General features: G+C 39.2%; 1 protein-coding gene across 3 annotated transcripts in view; it reads left to right on the top strand.

Annotated features, from left to right (window-relative positions):
- The window catches only part of Klhdc10 (kelch domain containing 10), a 51,410-nt gene that overhangs the window by 27,734 nt on the left and 4,982 nt on the right, over nucleotides 1-18,694 (top strand). For all 3 annotated transcript variants that reach the window (XM_013036428.1, XM_013036429.1, XM_013036427.1), the window contains 7 exons: nucleotides 5,752-5,973; nucleotides 7,928-8,082; nucleotides 10,473-10,621; nucleotides 13,071-13,155; nucleotides 14,547-14,613; nucleotides 15,329-15,376; nucleotides 17,100-17,239. In XM_013036428.1, the coding sequence (XP_012891882.1) occupies nucleotides 5,752-5,973; nucleotides 7,928-8,082; nucleotides 10,473-10,621; nucleotides 13,071-13,155; nucleotides 14,547-14,613; nucleotides 15,329-15,376; nucleotides 17,100-17,239 (866 nt within the window). The remainder of the gene's footprint in view (nucleotides 1-5,751; nucleotides 5,974-7,927; nucleotides 8,083-10,472; nucleotides 10,622-13,070; nucleotides 13,156-14,546; nucleotides 14,614-15,328; nucleotides 15,377-17,099; nucleotides 17,240-18,694) is intronic.

Here is an 18,694-nt window from a genome sequence, read left to right as displayed (position 1 = left end):
CCCCACGACTGACAAAAAAAAAAAATCACACAGACACACACACACACACCCCTTGGAGTATTATGTAGCTAGAAAGAAAATAAAATCATTTGCAATAAAGTAGATGGACAGGGACAGTGCCCAGGCCCAGAGTTCAAGCCCCACGACTGACAAAAAAAAAATTCACACACACACACCCTTGGAGTACACACACATTCACACATGTACACACACACACACACACATGCGCGCACACACACACACACACACACACACACACACGCCCCTTGGAGTATTATGTAGCCAGAAAGAAAATAAAATCATTTGCAGTAAAGTAGATGGAATTGGAGGATATCATATTGAGTGAGACACAGACCAAGCTCAAAGAACAAAATATTTTAGCTTATATGTAGAAGCTAGATTTAAAAGACATACATATTGATGGCTATATACCTGAATACATATTTTATGCATGGTTAAAAATAGAACATGAGTCTAACTAAAGGGCTACTTAGAATGGGAAGGGAAAAAGTTAATGAATCAGTTTGAGATACATTGCAACTATAGGTGAAAACATCATAAAGAATCCCATAAAAGCTGTTGATTAATAGGAGGTTAGGGAAGAGGAAAGAAACAGGCTCTGTTGAGGGGGTACTAATGAAGGAGATGAGCTACTGAGGGTGAAAGAGGATGAATATAGATGAAATACATTGTTGGCATGTATGAAAATAGAGCAGGGAAACTTGTTGAAATTGTATTAGGAAGGGGTAGGTCGTAAGTGAGATTGATTGGAATACTTTGTGTACATGTGTGCAGATGCCACAGTGAAGTCCCCCTTGTACAGCTAATGGATGCTAATAAAAAAGTTTACTTCTAATGGGTTCAATTTTCTGTTTTTACTTCTAAATTCTAATGGGAGTTCAGAACAGATAAACCAATTCTGTGGACAATTTTATTAGCATAAGTAATTATAAGGAAAGAGATTTGTACATGGAGATTTGGGGAAAGGATTCAGAGAGCTACTTTAACTGAAACCAATTTCATTTTTTCAAGGTTGAGAGCCTATATGCTATGTTCTATATCATGAAAATTAATGCTTAGTTTCTATAGCCTTTGCCCTGACAATTTCCCATGATTTATTAAAAATGGAATGAGTTCCTAATATATTAGTCTTGGGCTATAAATATGAGAAAGAAATCTGTAGTTCCTGACAGAGAGAGAAAGAGGAGTAAAGTTACCACTGACTTCTAGCTGTAAGACTCCTGACAGGCTGGAGAGAAGGAAATAAGGGGAGGAAGAGGGAGAAGAGAGAAAGAAGGGAGAATATTTGTATGTGGGGTGGGGGGGCAGTGCTTGCGCTTGCCAGGAGCTGTACCACTGAGCCACACTTCAACCCATTTTTGTTTTTGTTTTTGTTTTGATGGCACATTTGAACTTAGAGTCTTGTGCTTGCTAAACAGGTGCATTACAATTTGAGCTATTCTGCTTCTCCCTTTGGGCTTACTTGGTCATTTACAATTTTTATTGTTATTTTAAAGGTGATGTATAGAAGGGATGCTGTCAGGTAATGAGTACATTTTTTTTTGGATAGTGTCACCCCTTCTTTCATTCTCTCCCAATTTTCCCTACTCGTCCCCACCACATGGCTCAGCCATTGATTGAGATAGAGTCTTCCAAACTTTAATGCCTAGGCTGGCCTTGAAGTATGATCCTCCAGTCTCTGCCTCCTAAGTAGCTAGATATGAGCCACTGCTGCCCAACTAGGTTATTTAATAATTATCAAACAAAAATCTCTTTTATCCAGTCATTTAGTTTGAGTAGATCATGAGATTATTACCTAGCTACAAATTGGGTTAGACCCTCACTGTCTGATCGAAATAGTATGTGAAGCATTGACTTCAAAGGTTGTTTTTTGTGTTGTTTTGTTCTGGTCAGTATGTGCTTGAACTTTGCTCAAAGCTAGTGCTCTACACTTTGAGCCACAGCTCCACTTTTGATTTTTGAGTGGTTAATTAGAGATAAGAGTCTCATGGGGACTTTTCTGCCTGGGCTGGGTTTGAACTGTAATCCTCAGATCTCAGCCTCTTGATTAGTTACATTTACAGGCATGAGCCACCAGTGCCCAACAGAATTGAAAATTTTGTAGGAGCTACATTAAAGAAGTTAAAAAAGGGGCTGGGAAGGTGGCTCAGTGATAGAGCACTTGCCTTGCATGCTCGAGGCCCTGGGTTCGATTCCTCAGCACCACATAAGAAAAAAGCTGGAAGTGGCGCTGTGGCTCAAGTGGTAGAGTGCTAGCCTTGAGCTGAAGAGCTGAGGGACAGCGCCCAGGCCCAGAGTTCAGGCCCCACGACCGGACCCCCCAAAAAAAGTTAATATTTAAGAATTTATATCCATGTTTTATATAAATATTTATAGGTATAAATAAAATTTATATAAATGATATTTTATTACTTTACAACAAAGTATCATGTCTGTAATTTGATAGATATATTAAAATAATCTAAAAAGTAGCAATTTGAGATTTCTATTGGGTTATTAAATTTTTAAAATCCAGTTGTTATTTTACAGTTTAGACACATCTCAGTTTGGACCAGCCAAATTTTAAGTATCAAATAACTATCTGTGGCTAGTGCCTACTGTGTTTGACAGGATGGAAGTAAAATATAAGCTCCAGAGGACAGACAGTAATTGTAACTCCATACCTGGTGCTCCTACATAGTGCATGGCTGGCAGACAGTAATATTTTTTACTTAATGAGTGAACAAGTGAATTAATTTTATACTAAAGTACCTTTTCATTGACTCAGTATGTACCAGTATGTACTCAGTATGTATCAGTTGTGTTTGCTACACAAATAGTTGATGGAAAACTTAGAGCACTTTCCCTGCTGTAGAGCCATGTAGTGAAAATCTAAGAACATACTGCATTTCTTTTTATTTGTTCTAACACAGCCTTAAAATTAATCACCTGGCTCCAGGCAATGCAGCAAATAATACTATAGAGATTTTTTTTAGAGTTCATGCCTGTTGACCATAGCAACGCTATTTTAATTGGAGATAGGATCTCACTGTGTAGTTCAGGCTGGGTTCTTGATACTCCCGTCATGCAGCTTCCTGGGTGTTGGGATTGGCATGTGTTATTATGCCTGGCTTGTTTTCCCTATTGTTTTGATGTTTTGTTTTGATTTTTTTTTGAAATTGGGTTTTACTATATATAGCCCAGGCTGGCCTCAAATTAGTGATCCTCCTGCTGTAGGTTTATCTTATTAATTAATGAGCATTTGTGTCTTAAAAAGATCATTTCATGGGGAGGGAGGTTGAGAAGGAAAAACTGGGAGAAAATGAGGAAAGAGGTAACACTGTTCCAAAAAGAAATGTACTGATTACCTGACTTATATAACTGTTACCCCTCTGTACATCACCTTTATAATAACAATAATAAAAAGATTATTTCATAATCCAGAATCTCACCCTTGGTCATTCTCATCCCTACTGCCCATTTCCCTCCCTCCTTCCTTCCCTCTCTTTCTGTCTTTCCCATATTGCTGGAGATTGAACCCAGGCCCTTGCACATACCAAACTCAGTCTACCACTGAGTTATATCCACTTTCAACTCTTAAACATAATAACATCAAAGTTTGAAGAGAGCAATGTTTTGGTTATCCCTGTCACTGTTTACTTTGACCTAAGGTTAAAGTTAATAAAACTTTTAGACCTGTTTTGTTTCTCTGTTTAAGGTGTTATGGATGGTACAGGATAGTTGTGATATATGATCTTTGCCCTTGAGGAGCTTATTATCTATTTGGAGAAGAAAAACAAATTGATGAAGTAGAGAAATACAACTTAGTTCATTTTCAACCCTGTTTAGTGTTTTCTGTTTTCTAGGCTTGGTTATATATAGAAAGGTGAGTATAGATCATTCCTCTTCCCTCAAGTAGCTTACAGTCTCCTGGAAAATAGATAAACTATTGAATGTGTTTAACATAGTTGTAGTGAATCTGTGAGAAACAGTAATAATATCCCCATGTACAGATGAGGAAACTGAGACCCAGTGAAATCTAGTGACTTGCTCAAGGTAGCAGTTATAGAGAACTTAGATTTAAACCTAGTTCTTGCTCCTTCTGCCACATTGCTCTTCAGAGTTTCCGGAGTCATAGAAAGAGGCAGAATTCTTCATTTCAGGTCAATCACAGTGCAGTAGTAAATTTGTCCCACTGATAGAAGTTTCCCTGATACTTCATTCCTATATTTACATAATTATAGAACAATCATCTTTACTGATTATGTACATCTATCCTAATAGTGAGTAGTATGTAACTGAACCAGAAGGGCCATAGAGCCTTATTAATGAGGATGGTCTAAACATGGAGGCATTTCTCCCACTAGAAACAGGGTAGGAACTCTAGGCCGAGGGTGTAAAGGAAGGACTAGGCCTTGCTAGCAGAGAGGCTGACTGAATGGACAGTAGTGAATGTGATTGATAAGTCAGTCAGCGGGAGGGCTTTGAAATACTGGGTGCAGAACTTGTCCTTGAGCAATGGGGAACCATCAAAGACTCTTAGGATCATAGAACTGGACCAGAATGACTCATTGATTCATTGTTGCTTATTTTTTATTTGCTCTATTCTGTGTGTAATTTCTTTTGAGTTCTATTTTAAAAACATACTGTAGAAAGTGGGATTTTTATTTTAGTATAAAACCTTATTTGCTTGGTCATGAATGTTTATTTGTAGAACAGATGTTTCTCTTTCTAATGTTACAAATATTAACATCATCCTAGTATGTAGTACTAATGAGGAAGTAGATCAGTCCTTGGGGTATCAAGACAACCACAGTAGCATCTTATTCCATCCCATGTATATTGATGACTGTTGGTTCTGTAGCTACATGAGGGTTTGTGCAGACTAGAATAAAAATTATAAAGATAATACAAGTTATGTAAGGTTTTATTTTATTCTTTTACTTTAAAATAATGAAATAATTTTTCATGAACTAGTTGATATCATTTAAGCTTTGGAAAGGGGTTAGGATCTAGCTCAGTGGCAGCGTGCCTGCTCAGCATATGTGAGACCTTAGATTTAATTCCTAGTACCAGATTGGGTGGGGAGGATACTTTACAAAGCTTTGAAATCTAAATTACATAAATTGCTTTTCTTAATGCTTTTAGTAGAATGATACATGCTCTTAGAGATAAATATAAAGATCTTCCTTACTAAATATTTGGAATGGTATTTAAATTAAAATTTTGCTAGGACCCATGGAGAACCAGTTTGCTTTCTAAGTGTACACTTACAGATTGTGGAAGAATTATAGACTTTGTGTGTGTTTTTATTTACACATTACTCATTCACATTTGTGATGTAGTTCTCTAATATTCACCATTTAATTTGGTTTGCCTATTTTTTTTCCTCCTCTAAACAAATAAGAAAACTTGTCCTCTTAGCTTTTGGATTACTAAATCTCTCCTCTTCCTTTTCTTGAAAATTCCAATTTGTTAGCCATTTTCTTGAGGTTATATCATGCTATGTTGGCTCCCTTGGTAAAAATCTTTTCACAGTCCTTAAAATTTTAAAGTATTCATATAAAACAAAATGGGACTAGTTTCTTAAAATCTTAAGTAGTATGTGTGAGTGCATGCGATATCCTAAGCAAATAAAAAGCAATCCATGTTATGAATCCTCCTTGATTTCCTGTTAAAGCTCAAATGGTTGTTATTAATGTGGTTTGAGAGTATGCAGGGCTACTTGTGGAGACCTGCCCTCTTTTCTAGGCCATAGACCTCCCCCTGCACGCAGTGGACATCGTTGTGTGGCAGATAATACCAACCTGTATGTGTTTGGAGGTTACAACCCAGACTATGATGAATCCGGAGGACCAGATAATGAAGACTACCCTCTCTTCCGGGAGCTTTGGCGGTATCATTTTGCAACAGGTGTCTGGCATCAGATGGGCACAGATGGCTACATGCCCCGAGAGCTGGCATCTATGTCACGTAAGTTCAAGGAATCCTGGACTTTTCACTTTATGAACTACCTGAGAGGTCAGATCCAATATTACATGTTTCTTCTTAGTGACATATAATGCTGTAATCATATTAAACCATATGATTAGATAGGTATTTTACTTCAGTGATAATATAATATAGTGATACAGAATCACTTAGGTCTTGAATTTGAATCTGTCTGCTTACTGTTGGCTTGCCAGATGAGTTTTTAGTTTTAACTTACATAAAATGGAGGGTTTTATTTTATTTTATTTTATTTTTTTGGGTCTGGTCGTGGGGCCTGAACTCTAGGCCTGGGCACTGTCCCTCAGCTCTTCAGCTCAAGGCTAGCGCTCTACCACTTGAGCCACAGCGCCACTTCCGGCTTTTTTCTTTTTGCTTATGTGATGCTGAGGGATTGAACCCAGGGCCTCCAGCATGCAAGGCAAGCTCTCTACCACTGAGCCACCTTCCCAGCCCAGGGTTTTATTTTTTTTATTTTTATTTTATTTTTTTGCCAGTTGTGGGGCCTGAACTCTGGGCCTGGGCACTGTCCCTCAGCTCTTCAGCTCAAGGCTAGTGCTCTACCACTTGAGCCACAGCGCCACTTCCAGCTTTTTTCTGCTTATGTGGTGCTGAGGAATCGAACCCAGGGCCTCGTGCGTGCAAGCACTGTACCACTGAGCCACCTTCCCAGCCCCTAAATGGAGGGTTTTAATATAAACTTTTGTTTATATGCTAGACAAACTGTAGTCGAAGATCAAAAAATGGGGTTATGACAATGATAATGACTAGCCCTTGAGTGAAATACTTTATACATATTGTCTATTTAATCCACATGATGTTATATTTGCCATTGTACAAATGAAGAACTTGTGGAGGAGGATTAGGAGAGGCCCTAGGGTGATGACAAAAGGGCACAGGCTCTGGGAGCTTATTACCTGGGATTGAATCCAAGCTTGGCAGGAATTTTTTTAGGGAACCCTTTAAAATCACTTCCCATCTCTTTTTTTTTATCATCTATAAAAATGAAGAAATTGGCTAGGGATGTAGTTCAGTGTCAGAGTACTTGCCTAGCCTGCCCAAGACCCTGGGTTTTGTTCCCAGAAACACACACACACACACACACATATGTAATAATTCCACTGTGTAGAGTTGTTGTGAACGTTAAGTTGGGGCGGGGGTTAACTAGATTTACTGAGGTCATATTGGAATTTAAACCCAACCCACACTGGTTCTAGAGACAGGCTGTTGATTTACTATACTATATCAATTAAAGAACTGGTTAAAAAACAAAAATCTACTAAAAAAATATGAATACAAAGGCACTAATTTGAGAGAGAAAAAAAGATAAAGAACACCAGTGTTACTACAGGATAGTGGTGTGTTTCTATCTGGTTGTGGATTAAAATGACGTAAATTTAAAATGTAGAAGTCACTTTTCTGACAAATACAGAATGATCCTTTAATCTCGTCATCCTGATGCCTCATTGTACTCTGTTTTCTGCTGTGGCACTGCTCTATCCACAAATACATACTATGTTTTATGTACCTAATGATACCTCATATGATAAAACCCATACAATGTGAACACCTTTTTCTGAAGAATTATGTAGTTAACTGTGAGTGGCTGCTTTGAGAACATTTGACACTTCTGGGCTTTTCAGATATTCTGGTTTATGTAGGAACATTTTTTTTTTTTTTTTTTGGGTCTGGTTGTGGGGCCTGAACTCTGGGCCTGCGCGCTGTCCCTCAGCTCTTCAGCTCAAGGCTAGCACTCTACCACTTGAGCCACAGCGCTACTTCCGGCTTTTTTCTTTTTGCTTATGTGGTGCTGAGGAGTCGAACCCAGGGCCTCAGGCATGCAAGGCAAGCGCTCTACCACTGAGCCCATCTTCCCAGCCCCGAGGAACATTTTATAGATAGCCAGTACATAATTGAATTTGTGCTTCTTTTCCCCCAGTTGTGCTGCATGGAAACAACCTGTTAGTGTTTGGTGGTACAGGCATCCCATTTGGTGAGAGCAATGGCAATGATGTGCACGTCTGTAATGTGAAATATAAGAGATGGGCTCTACTCAGCTGTCGGGGAAAGAAACCCAGTCGTATATATGGACAGGTACCAATCTGTGGCCAGTTTTGCATTTGTTTATATTTTTATAGTTTGGAAATGACTTCAGAAAAAAATATATATATACACACAGTGTGTGTGTGTGTGTATGTGTGTGTGTGTGTGTGTGTGTGTGTGTGTGTGAATCCTGGGACTTGAACTCTGAACTTTTTTTGGGTCGTGGGGCTCTGGGCCTGTGTGCTGTCCCTCTTCAGCTCAAGGCCAGAGCGCTACCATTTGAGCCACAGCACCACTTATGGTGGTTTATTGGAGATTAAGAGTCTCAAACTTTTCTGTCTGGGGCTGGTTTTGAACCATGACCCTCAGATCTCAACCTCCTGAGTAGCTAGGATTACAGGTGTGAGCCACTGGGTGCCTGGCTGTCCCTGAACTTTTGTGCTCAAGGCTAGTGCTCTACCACTTGACCACAGTTCTATCTACAGCTATTTCTGTGATTAATTGAAGATAAGAGTCACTGACTTTACTTCCTTCGCTGGATTCATATCTCAGCCTCCTGAGTAGCTAGGAGTACAGTGTGAGCCATTGGTGCTACCATTCTTAGAAAAATGGAGAATAAATTCAGTATGATTAGTATTCGATTTTCCAGTTCTGGTGTGAAATTATAATTTGTAGATCTTGTCATTTCCTTCATCTTGTTCCCACTGTTTCTGATCTAACCTGAGATTAGAATCTCACCTGTATATCATGTCTAATGAGAGACTAGGTTCTAATTTAGTCCTAGTCCTGCCATTTTTACAGTGACAGGATTCTATTAAGAGCTGGCTGACCTAAGTAGTAGATGATCCCAGCACTTGGGTAAAAAACATGCATGGGTCTGAGACTATATGGTAATTAGGTTTGTAAAGTTAAATCCAGAAAGAAGGGAGCTAGCTACTCATCTTATATTAGAGACTCTTGAGGGTAACAGCTAAGCTTAGCAGTACACTGGTACTGCTAAGCACCTCTGAGCTTTAATTTTGAACAGGGTATTTCCTAGACCACTTTATCCTACCACGGAGGCACTTAAATTCTAAGAAGTGACCATAACAATAGCTAAATTTACATTGGAGAGTCTGATGAGACCACCAACTCTGGATTTCCTGCTTACAGGATTCTGGTGACTTATTTGCATATCACTGCTGCTGCTTCAGAGTTCAGAGGGTTTTTTTCTTTTTCTTTTTTCCTTTCTTAAATTGCTTAGACAAGGAAATAGCTTTGAATGGAAATACTCTTGTTTATGATCTAACCCTTTGTGTTTGTAGAAAAAACTTACAATTCTTTATCTTTCTAAGGGTAATAACCAAGTTCTAAAAATAATCCTCAGATTATATAAAATATTTAGTGGATTAAGGGTTTGATATTCTTTGTTTCTTTATTCATAGTCAAGGTCTAGTTTTGTTGATCAGGCTGGCTTTCTACCTCTTGGCCCCAAGTGATCCTTTCACTTTGGCCTCCCTCTGTAGTTAGGATTATAGGTTTATGATAGTACACCACCTGATTTTGTTGCTTGTTTTTGTGTGACAGGTCTCAAATTCACCATTTTTTTTAGCCTCCTGAGTGCTGGTATTACAGGTGTGAAACACCATTCTCAGCTTGGAGACTAATATTTTAGAGTTTTGTTTTTTTTTTTTTAAAGGGCTGGGAAGGTGTCTCAGTGGTAGATAGATGCATGAGGCCCTGGGTTTGATTCTTCTGCACCACATAAGCAGAAAAAGCCAGAAGTGGTGCTATGGCTTGAGCTGAAGAGCTGAGGGACAGTGAACAGGCCCTAAGACTGACAAAAAAAAAAAAAAGTGAAGCAATTGGTGGTTCACTCCTATATAATCCAACTACTCAGGTTGTATTTTTTTGTTTTTTGGGGGTTGTGGGGCTTTTGAACTCTGGGCCTGGGCGCTTGTCCCTCAGCTCTTCAGCTCAAGGCGAGCGCTCTACCACTTGAGCTACAGCACCACTTCCAGTTTTCTAGTGGTTTATTGGAGATAGGAGTCTCACGGTCTCTCCTGCCCGGGCTGGCTTTGAACCGCGATCCTCAGATCTCAGCCTCCTGAGTAGCTAGGATTACAGGCGTGAGCCACCGGCGCCCGGCCCAACTACTCAGGTTGAAATCCAAGGATTGTGGTTCAGAGGCAGCCCAGGAAGGAAGATTTGTGAAACTTATATTCAAATAATTACCAAAAAGGTAGAAATGGTGCTATGACTCCAAATGGTAGAGCACTAGCCTTGAGCACAAAAGCTCAGGCACAGTGTCCAGACCCTGAGTTCAAGCCCCCAGGACAGGTACAAAAAAAAAAGAAGGAAATAGAAAAAAGAAGTTTCATAAAACATGATTTGGGGGAATCTGGTAAGTCTATATTCTGTGACCAACAGGTTATTAACAGATTATTCTTTTTTATCTTCAGGCCATGGCTATCATCAATGGTTCCCTTTATGTCTTTGGGGGGACAACTGGCTACATTTACAGCACAGATCTGCACAAGTTAGATCTGAATACCAGAGAGTGGACACAACTGAAACCGAACAACCTGTCTTGTGACCTGCCGGAGGAGAGGTAAGGAGCTAGAATCTAAAGCATATTTGCTGAGAGTTGGCCTCTTTCAGAATAGTGGTAATGAGGAAAACCAAAGGGCGCTAGGTAAAAGAGCTAGTTGGAAGTTAGGCCCCAGGTCAGTAGTAAAGAAAAGATCTACTGAGAAGATGGTATTTTCCTCTGAACTGGGTGGGGGTGGGGGTGGGGGGGAAGTTTTCATGTTATTCTGCTTATAATTTTTATTTTTATTTTTTTGTGCTAGTCCTGGGGCTTGAACTCAGGGCCTAGGTGTTGTCTCTGAACTTTTTATGCTCAAGGCTAGATTGAGCCACAGTTCCACTTCCAGCTTTTTTTGGTGTTAATTGGAAATAAGAGTCTCACTATCGGGGCCTGGTGGCTCATGCCTGTAATCCTAGCTACTCAGGAGGTTGAGATCTGAGGATCACAGTTCAAAGCCAGCCTAGGCATGAAAAGCTGTGAGACTCTTTATCACCAATAAACCACCAGAAAACCAGAAGTGGTAGAGCTCTCGCCTTGAGCTGAAGAGCTGACGGACAGTGCCCAGGCCCAGAGTTCAAGCCCTACGACTGACAAAAAAAAAAAAGTCTTATGGACTTTCCTACTGGGGTTGGCTTGTTAAGAGGATTCTCAGGGGCTGGGAAGGTGGCTCAGTGGTAGAGTGCTTGCCTTGCATGCATGAGGCCCTGGGTTCGATACCTCAGCACCACATAAGCAAAAAGAAAAAAAAGCCGGAAGTGGCGCTGTGGCTCAAGTGGTAGAGCGCTAGCCTTGAGCTGAAGAGCTGAGGGACAGCGCCCAGGCCCAGAGTTCAGGCCCCACAACCGCCCACCCCCCCAAAAAAAAGAGGATTCTCATGAATTTATCTGCCCAGACTGACCTCAAACCAGGACACCATGTGCCCAGCTTCTAATTGCCTTCTGCAACCTAGGATCTTTCACTTTTCTTTCCTAGTAATAGTTGCTTTTTCTTAGAATTAAATTTACTGAAAAACTTGAAAATTTTTACCCTCCAGTTTAGAAGCGAAAGTTAGTTTTTATTCACTTTGCTTACTAATTTCTGTTGTGTTCTAGCAAAATAACTGTTAGGTGCTAAGGAAGCACCTTTGCTATATATCTTTTGTAGTAAGTTAGTGAGCTACTACTTATTGCAGAATTGCCCTGAGAGGACTTGAACGATGAGCTGTTACTACAATGATGTTTTATATCATTTATTTATCAGGACTAGGACTTTCAGGGAAAGAAGGAAAGAGAATTAAGTTTTGAAAACATTTTCATATTGTTGCCATCTTTGAATCGTTTTATGAACACATAAATTATTTCAGCCAGGAAGCTGATAATCCAGGAAGGATCGCAAGTTAGAGGCCAGCTTGAGCTATATATAACAAGAAGAAAAAAAAATTTTAGCATCTAGCTACCAAAACAATTACTGGTGTTTCATCTTATGTTTGTAGTTTTATGTAGCATTGTTTTGTGCCAAATATGTATCTTAATTAGAAAACTCACGGTCTAAAGGTTTCTTTTTTTTTTTTTTTTTGGGTCCGGTCGTGGGGCCAGAACTCTGGGCCTGGGGGCTGTCCCTCAGCTCTTCAGCTCAAGGCTAGTGCTCTACCACTTGAGCCATAGTAAAGGTTTCTAATTATGTATGAGTAAATCATTTTTTAACTTCTCCTTTATACAGTTATCACAAAAAAAAGGTTATAGGAAATCTAGAAAATACAAATAAGCAAACAAAGAAAAGAATAAAATCTTGGAAATGGAGGTGTGGCTCAAGTGGTAGAGTGCACAAAGCCCTGAGTTCAAGATCCAGTATTGGTACCAACCTCTCCCCCCACCCCAAAAAAAAAAAAAAAGAAAAGAAAAAGAAAAACCAAACTCAGGGATAACCAAGAATAACATTTTGCACTATATCCTTCAGGGCATTTTCTGTGCATGTTTGTGTATCTCTTAAGTTTAAATGAGATTATAGCCTATCTGCTCTTTGTTTTACAGTTACTGTTGTGAAAGGAAATTCTCAATATATTAACCATTCTCAGTGCCTGGATTATTTTTGTGTATATAAGGGACTGGGGTTTGAACTCAGTACCATGCTCTTGGTAGGGGAACCACTTGAGCCATGCCTCCAGCCCTGTGCCTGCATTTTTATTAATTGTATACTAGTCAGTTTTATGTATATTTTGTAACTTATTTAACCAAATCCACTAGTGTTAAACACTGGTTATATCTAATAATTTATTATAAATTATCCAATCTTATAGCTAAATCTTAGGTAGACTATTTTGCATTTAATTATAAATATATTTTATTGTAAGAAGTGGTGCTGTGGCTCAAGTGGTAGAGTGCTCGCCTTGAGCTGAAGAGCTGATGGACAGCACTCAGGCCCAGAGTTCAAGCCCCACGACCAACAACAACAAAACAACCAAACACAAACATATTTTATTGTATATTTTCAGATACAGACATGAAATTGCTCATGATGGTCAGAGGATTTACATCTTGGGAGGTGGTACTTCCTGGACAGCTTATTCCTTGAACAAGGTATATTTAAAGAAAAAAAAGAGTGAAGGAGAGAGGAGGATAGATAGAAACATGTACCATATTGAGCAGGGTAATTCTGGTACTTTAAGTATTTAAGCCTTTGAATCAGCTTTGTCATCAACACATGTTCTTTCTCATAGAAGGTGGAACCTTGTTCTCCTGATAGGTTTTCTAGTTGACGGTTGCATTTATCACATGCTGAAAGTACTTTATCAAAATTTCCCCCTTTGGGATACATTGTATACATGTACGAAGATGTTACAATGAAACTGGTTTGTACAACTAAGGAATGCTAATAAAACATTGTCAACATCAGTTACTGGAATAACACCAATTAATAACATTTTTTAAATGGTGGCTTACCTAAAATACATTGCCATAAAAAATAAAAAGAAAATTGTGCGGGGCGCTGGTGGCTCACTCCTGTAATCTTTGCTACTCAGAAGACTGAAAGCCAAGGCTGGTGGTTCAAAGCCATTCTGGGCAGAAAAGTCCATGAAACTCTTATCTCCAATTAACCAGCAAAAATCTGGAAATGGAGTTGTGGATCAAATGGTAGAGAGCCTGCCTTGAGTAGAAGAGCTCAAGGATAGTGCCCAGACTTGAGTTCAAGCCCCAGAACCAGAACACACACACACACAAAAGTGTCCCCTCTGCTAGATGAGGAAAGTGACTAGAAGGAATGTGTAGTAGTTTGAATGAAGCAAGTAATTAGATTTGAACTAAGATTCTCTGAATGTCATATTCCTGTCCTTGTCAGTGATGTGTCTGAAAGGAAAAAGGTATGCTCAGGGATGCACATCACTTAACTTTAAAAAGTTAACCTCTGAAGGACTTTCATTCATCTATCTCTGTGGCATTTCTAAAATGTCATGGTTATGAATCCCAGGGGAAATCCCAGGCCACAGAGCCCCAAGTCTGCCCGTGAAGCTTAATGGTCTTTTGAAGTTGTATCAGAACCACATTCCCGTTTCTCAACACTTGCTTTTTCCTTGTTATCAAAATAATACATGTTCATGTAGAAAATGTTAGCAGTACACAGAAGAAAACCAATACTCCTGTGCATTGCTTCTCATTCCAACTTTTTCCTTGATGTTTCTTTCTGTGAATTAAAAAAATCGATAGCATATATGTGCTACCTTCTTTAGTGTTTACATTAGAATTAGGAATGAACAGAGAAAAGTACAAAAAAAGAAGAGTCTTTCAACCAAGAATATATGTTTGAATATATGTTTGTTAAAAATCCAGTCGCCTATATGTGAAATTGCTCCATCTTCTGCTCAGTTTTTCTAAAATTACTCTAAAAAACTATAGTCTATTTTTTAAAATCCATTTTCAGGCTAATGAAAATGACAGTTATTTATCTGTGTTTGTTTCTTTTTTCCCCCAAGATCCATGCTTACAACCTTGAGACAAATGCCTGGGAGGAAATTGCAACAAAGCCCCATGAAAAAATAGGTAAATCAAAAACATTGATGAATTTGTCTTTTGCAAATATATTTTATACTTTGACTTGTTTGGGGAGATAAAACGTAATTTTCTTGGATGATACAAGAAAATGTTTTTTGAGTTGAGTATTAGAATTACTCATGTTCCTTAATTCATTTATTATTCTTTCTTAGCAATTGAGCAAGGAGAATTTTAACATGGAATACTGAATCCTGTGGCACAAGCAGGAAAATCAGAAGCTGTCTGTTTGCGGCCCACGGGCCTGAGAAGGCCCATTAGTAACCCCTATTCCCTTCCTGGGTTTGTTACCTGGCTTTTTTTTTTTTTTGGCCAGTCCTGGGGCTTGAACTCAGGGCCTGGGCACTATCCCTGAGCTTTGCTCAAGGCTAGCGCTCTACCACTTGAGCCACAAGACCACTTCTGGCTTTTTCTGTTTATGTGGTACTAAGGAATCGAACCCAGGACTTCATGTGTGCTAGACAAGCACTCTACCACTGAGCCACCTTCCCAGCCTGTTTTCCTGGCTCTTTAGCATTATTTTACTGTGAGGAGTTTCTAATGTGGCTTTTGCAATAAAGCTGACTGGGAGGACTAGTCAATGTTGACTAAATGAAACAAAGGCATTGTTCTGTGTTACCCCTAGTATGGCTTTCATTATGTCATGTCAGTGTCGTTCCTTGTCTTTCTGTGAATAATGGAATTTCTATGTTTATGTTCTTGACAGGTTTTCCTGCGGCTCGAAGATGTCACAGCTGTGTTCAAATAAAAAATGGTAAGTATTCTAAATAACATTTCAATTTCCATTCCTGTAATTGTATCTGCTGAGAATGACTGGTTTCCTAATCACAGTTCCTCAAAAGAGGTGCATAACTTTGGGAAGTATCTAATTTTTGTAGTTTAAACTTAGAGGGAAATTTGAAAAGTTAGGCCTCTCCTGGCAATTTTCATAATATAAGCTATTGTTGTGTCTAGGCTCCCTCAGTTTTAAGAGAACTCAACAATTGGCAATAAATTGGCTTTTATTGTACTACCTGATCTTTCAGTGCCTGACCTGGGTGGATGCCTGTGGTTATGGTTTGTAACACTAATAAAGTGACTGCAGATACAATAGAGACTTCTGTGTACACTGTATTAAAATTGTAAGAATTCCTTCTGAATTTCTTTTCATAAAGCTTTTTCTCTTCTCTATCTGATGTCAAACTCTGAGCTCATTCTTTGGCCCTGTTACAACAAAGGACTTGATTGTATGGCTTCAGAAAGCAGCAGCAGTTATTTTAATGGTGATAAATGTCTCTTCTCTAGATAACCTTCCTGTCTTTTAATATACAGCTTATTTTATAGTTTTTATGGTTTGATATATTGCCTTAATTTTTTTTCTGCGAGGTAGCAGTGTATTAATGAGTTGGATAGCCTGTATCTTTTTAGCAGACTAGTTCAGACTTAACTAGGATTATTCTGCCATCTGTAGTACAGAGGGATTGCTTTTTGGTTAAGATTTGTACATAATGGCATTATCTGGCCTTGCCCTTCTGAGAATGGAACTGTGCTTTCAGGTTTTCCTTGAATCCTAGCTAGGAAGGTTTTTACAGTTTAAGTATTGACTTAAACTTTAGTCAGACCTAATTTAGACATTTATTTGTTTGCTTCTTTTAGAACAAGCACCACACAAATTCAGCATTAGTTTGGGCATTTAGTTTCACATAGGTTCACATAGCCTTGTTCAAGTTGACTGATTAGTTACAACTCACTAATTTTCCAAAAATAACATCTACCATTCTTTCTGGGGAAAGTTGTTTCCCCGCAAAGATGTATGCAGGTCAGATGAAGCTTCAGAATGTTTCCTTCTGTTTGAAGAAAGCCAGGAAGAACCTCTTTTGTGTTCCTAATTTGTCCAAGAGGCAGACATTTGTCTCTATAGGCAGTGTGCTTTTTCTAGGACCCTTAGGTAAAAGAAGAGTTTGCAGAATGATGGTCTGTAGATGAGATCTGTTTGGATCCTATGCTTGTTAAGAATTTTGGGGAGTTATTGATCAATATGTAAAAGCAAAATGTTTGATTAAAAAATAAAGATTTTCAACTTATCTTGAAAAATGGGAAGATCTAGCAGTGGTTCACGTTAATCCCTCCATGGTGTCACTAGGTGGGAGCTGCAGAACCTACCCCTTTGTAGAGATCTCCGCTTGGCTAGGGCTTGAGCATACCTTTTTGTTTTCCCCAGACCTCCCCTAAGCTCTTTGCTTGTTCACTGTCTGCCAGGAACCTAAAAGTACTTGAATTTGAGAATCCTATCATGAAGCCTCCTTAGAAGCTGTGTCTTAGTCCCAGTGAAGTGTCCCATTTTTATTGAGAGACCTCATAACTGAGTTCTTCTTTGTTATAGGAAAGTCCACTTAGCTGTCTCCTTCCCTCCCCCCCCTCCCCCAGTCCGTGAGACTCTTATCTCCAATAAACCACCAGATCCTTTGTGTGATGTAGGTTTTTTCTTCTCTTTACAGACGTATTCATCTGTGGGGGCTACAATGGAGAAGTGATCCTGGGAGACATCTGGAAGTTGAATCTGCAGACTTTTCAGTGGGTGAAACTCCCTGCTACCATGCCAGAACCGGTTTATTTCCACTGTGCAGCTGTGACACCTGTAAGTTTTTACTTTCATGTCTTCCTTTCATAGTTGCAACTATAGATATACAACAAGAAAAACAAGGATGCTGGTATTGGCAAACGTTAGATTAAGAATGTGTTTTGTAGGTTAGGGTATATGACTCAAGTGTTAGTATAGCTACCTAGCAAGCATGAGGCCCTGAATTTAATTAATCCCCAGTATTAACAACCAAAAAAGTATTTTCAGACTTTCCTTTTGAAATGAGTCCTTTGAGAAAAGGGAAGGAAAATATCATCTCACTCATTTTAAAGAGTAATCCAAATGTGAAAGAAACATTACATAGGACATTTTAGCCCCTGACAATTCAAGCACGTTTCCTGGGAGGACAGATAGATTTACCCTCCAATGCAATATTATTAAAGATACCACTGCAGGGGCTGGGAAGGTGGCTTAGTGGTAGAGTGCTTGCCTTGCATGCAGGAAGCCCTGGGTTTGATTCCTCAGTACCACATTAACAGAAAAAGCTGGAAGTGGCACTGTGGCTCAAGTGGTAGAGCACTAGCTTGAGCAAAAGAAGCTCAGGGACAATGTCCAGGCCCTGAGTTCAAGTCTCAGGACTGGCAAAAAAAAAAAAAAAAAAAGCACTACAGATCCTTATTTCACATTTTGTATACTTAATGTAATCTAAATTCAGTGTTACTTAGTAGAGTTAGAAGTTGTAGTTAAAGCCAGGCGCCAGTGACTCACGTCTATAGTCCTAGTTACTCAGGAGACTGAGATTTGAAGATCATGGTTCAAAGCCAGCCTGGGCAGGAAAGTCCGTGAGACTTTTATCTCCAATAAATCACCAGAAAACTGGAAGTGGTGCTGTGGCTCAAGTGGTAGAGTGCTTGCCTTGAGCTGAAGAGCTAAGGGACAGAGCCCAGGCCCAGAGTTCAAGCTCCATGACCAGGAAAAAAAAAAAAATGTTGTAGTTAAAAACAAAACAAAATCTAGGAAATGGTGCTGTGGCTTAGTGGTACAGCTTTAGCCTTGAGTAAAAAAGCTCAGCGACAGCACTGAGGCCCTTAGTTCAAGCCCCATGACCACCACCATCAATAACAAAATGGAGAAAGGCAGTAAGAAAGAAGGCTGTTTCTAAAGTTCAGTGTATTCTCTTATCTGTGGCTTCAATTTCTAGGTTTCAGACATGTTCAATAAACTGTGGTCTGAACATATTAATTGGAAAATTATAGAAATAAATAATTCACAAAAGCAAAATCTATAGAGCCAGATGTAGTATTATATTACATGCCTAAAATCCCAGCACTGGGGAGGTTTGAGGTGGGAAGATCAACTAAGCTCATGAGTTTGAGGCCATCCTGGGTAATATAACAAAACCCTGCTTCAAAACAAACAACAAAAGCTTTGCTTCTTTCCTTAGAAACTTGTTCATTATTTAAGCCTTATGTTGAGATCAGTGGGATTTTTTTCTTTTTCTTCCCCCCCCCC

Source organism: Dipodomys ordii, unplaced genomic scaffold (genome assembly GCF_000151885.1).
Source record: "Dipodomys ordii isolate 6190 unplaced genomic scaffold, Dord_2.0 Scaffold285, whole genome shotgun sequence".
NCBI classification, from domain to species: domain Eukaryota; kingdom Metazoa; phylum Chordata; class Mammalia; order Rodentia; family Heteromyidae; genus Dipodomys; species Dipodomys ordii.
This window is presented reverse-complemented; position numbering and strand designations above follow the sequence as displayed.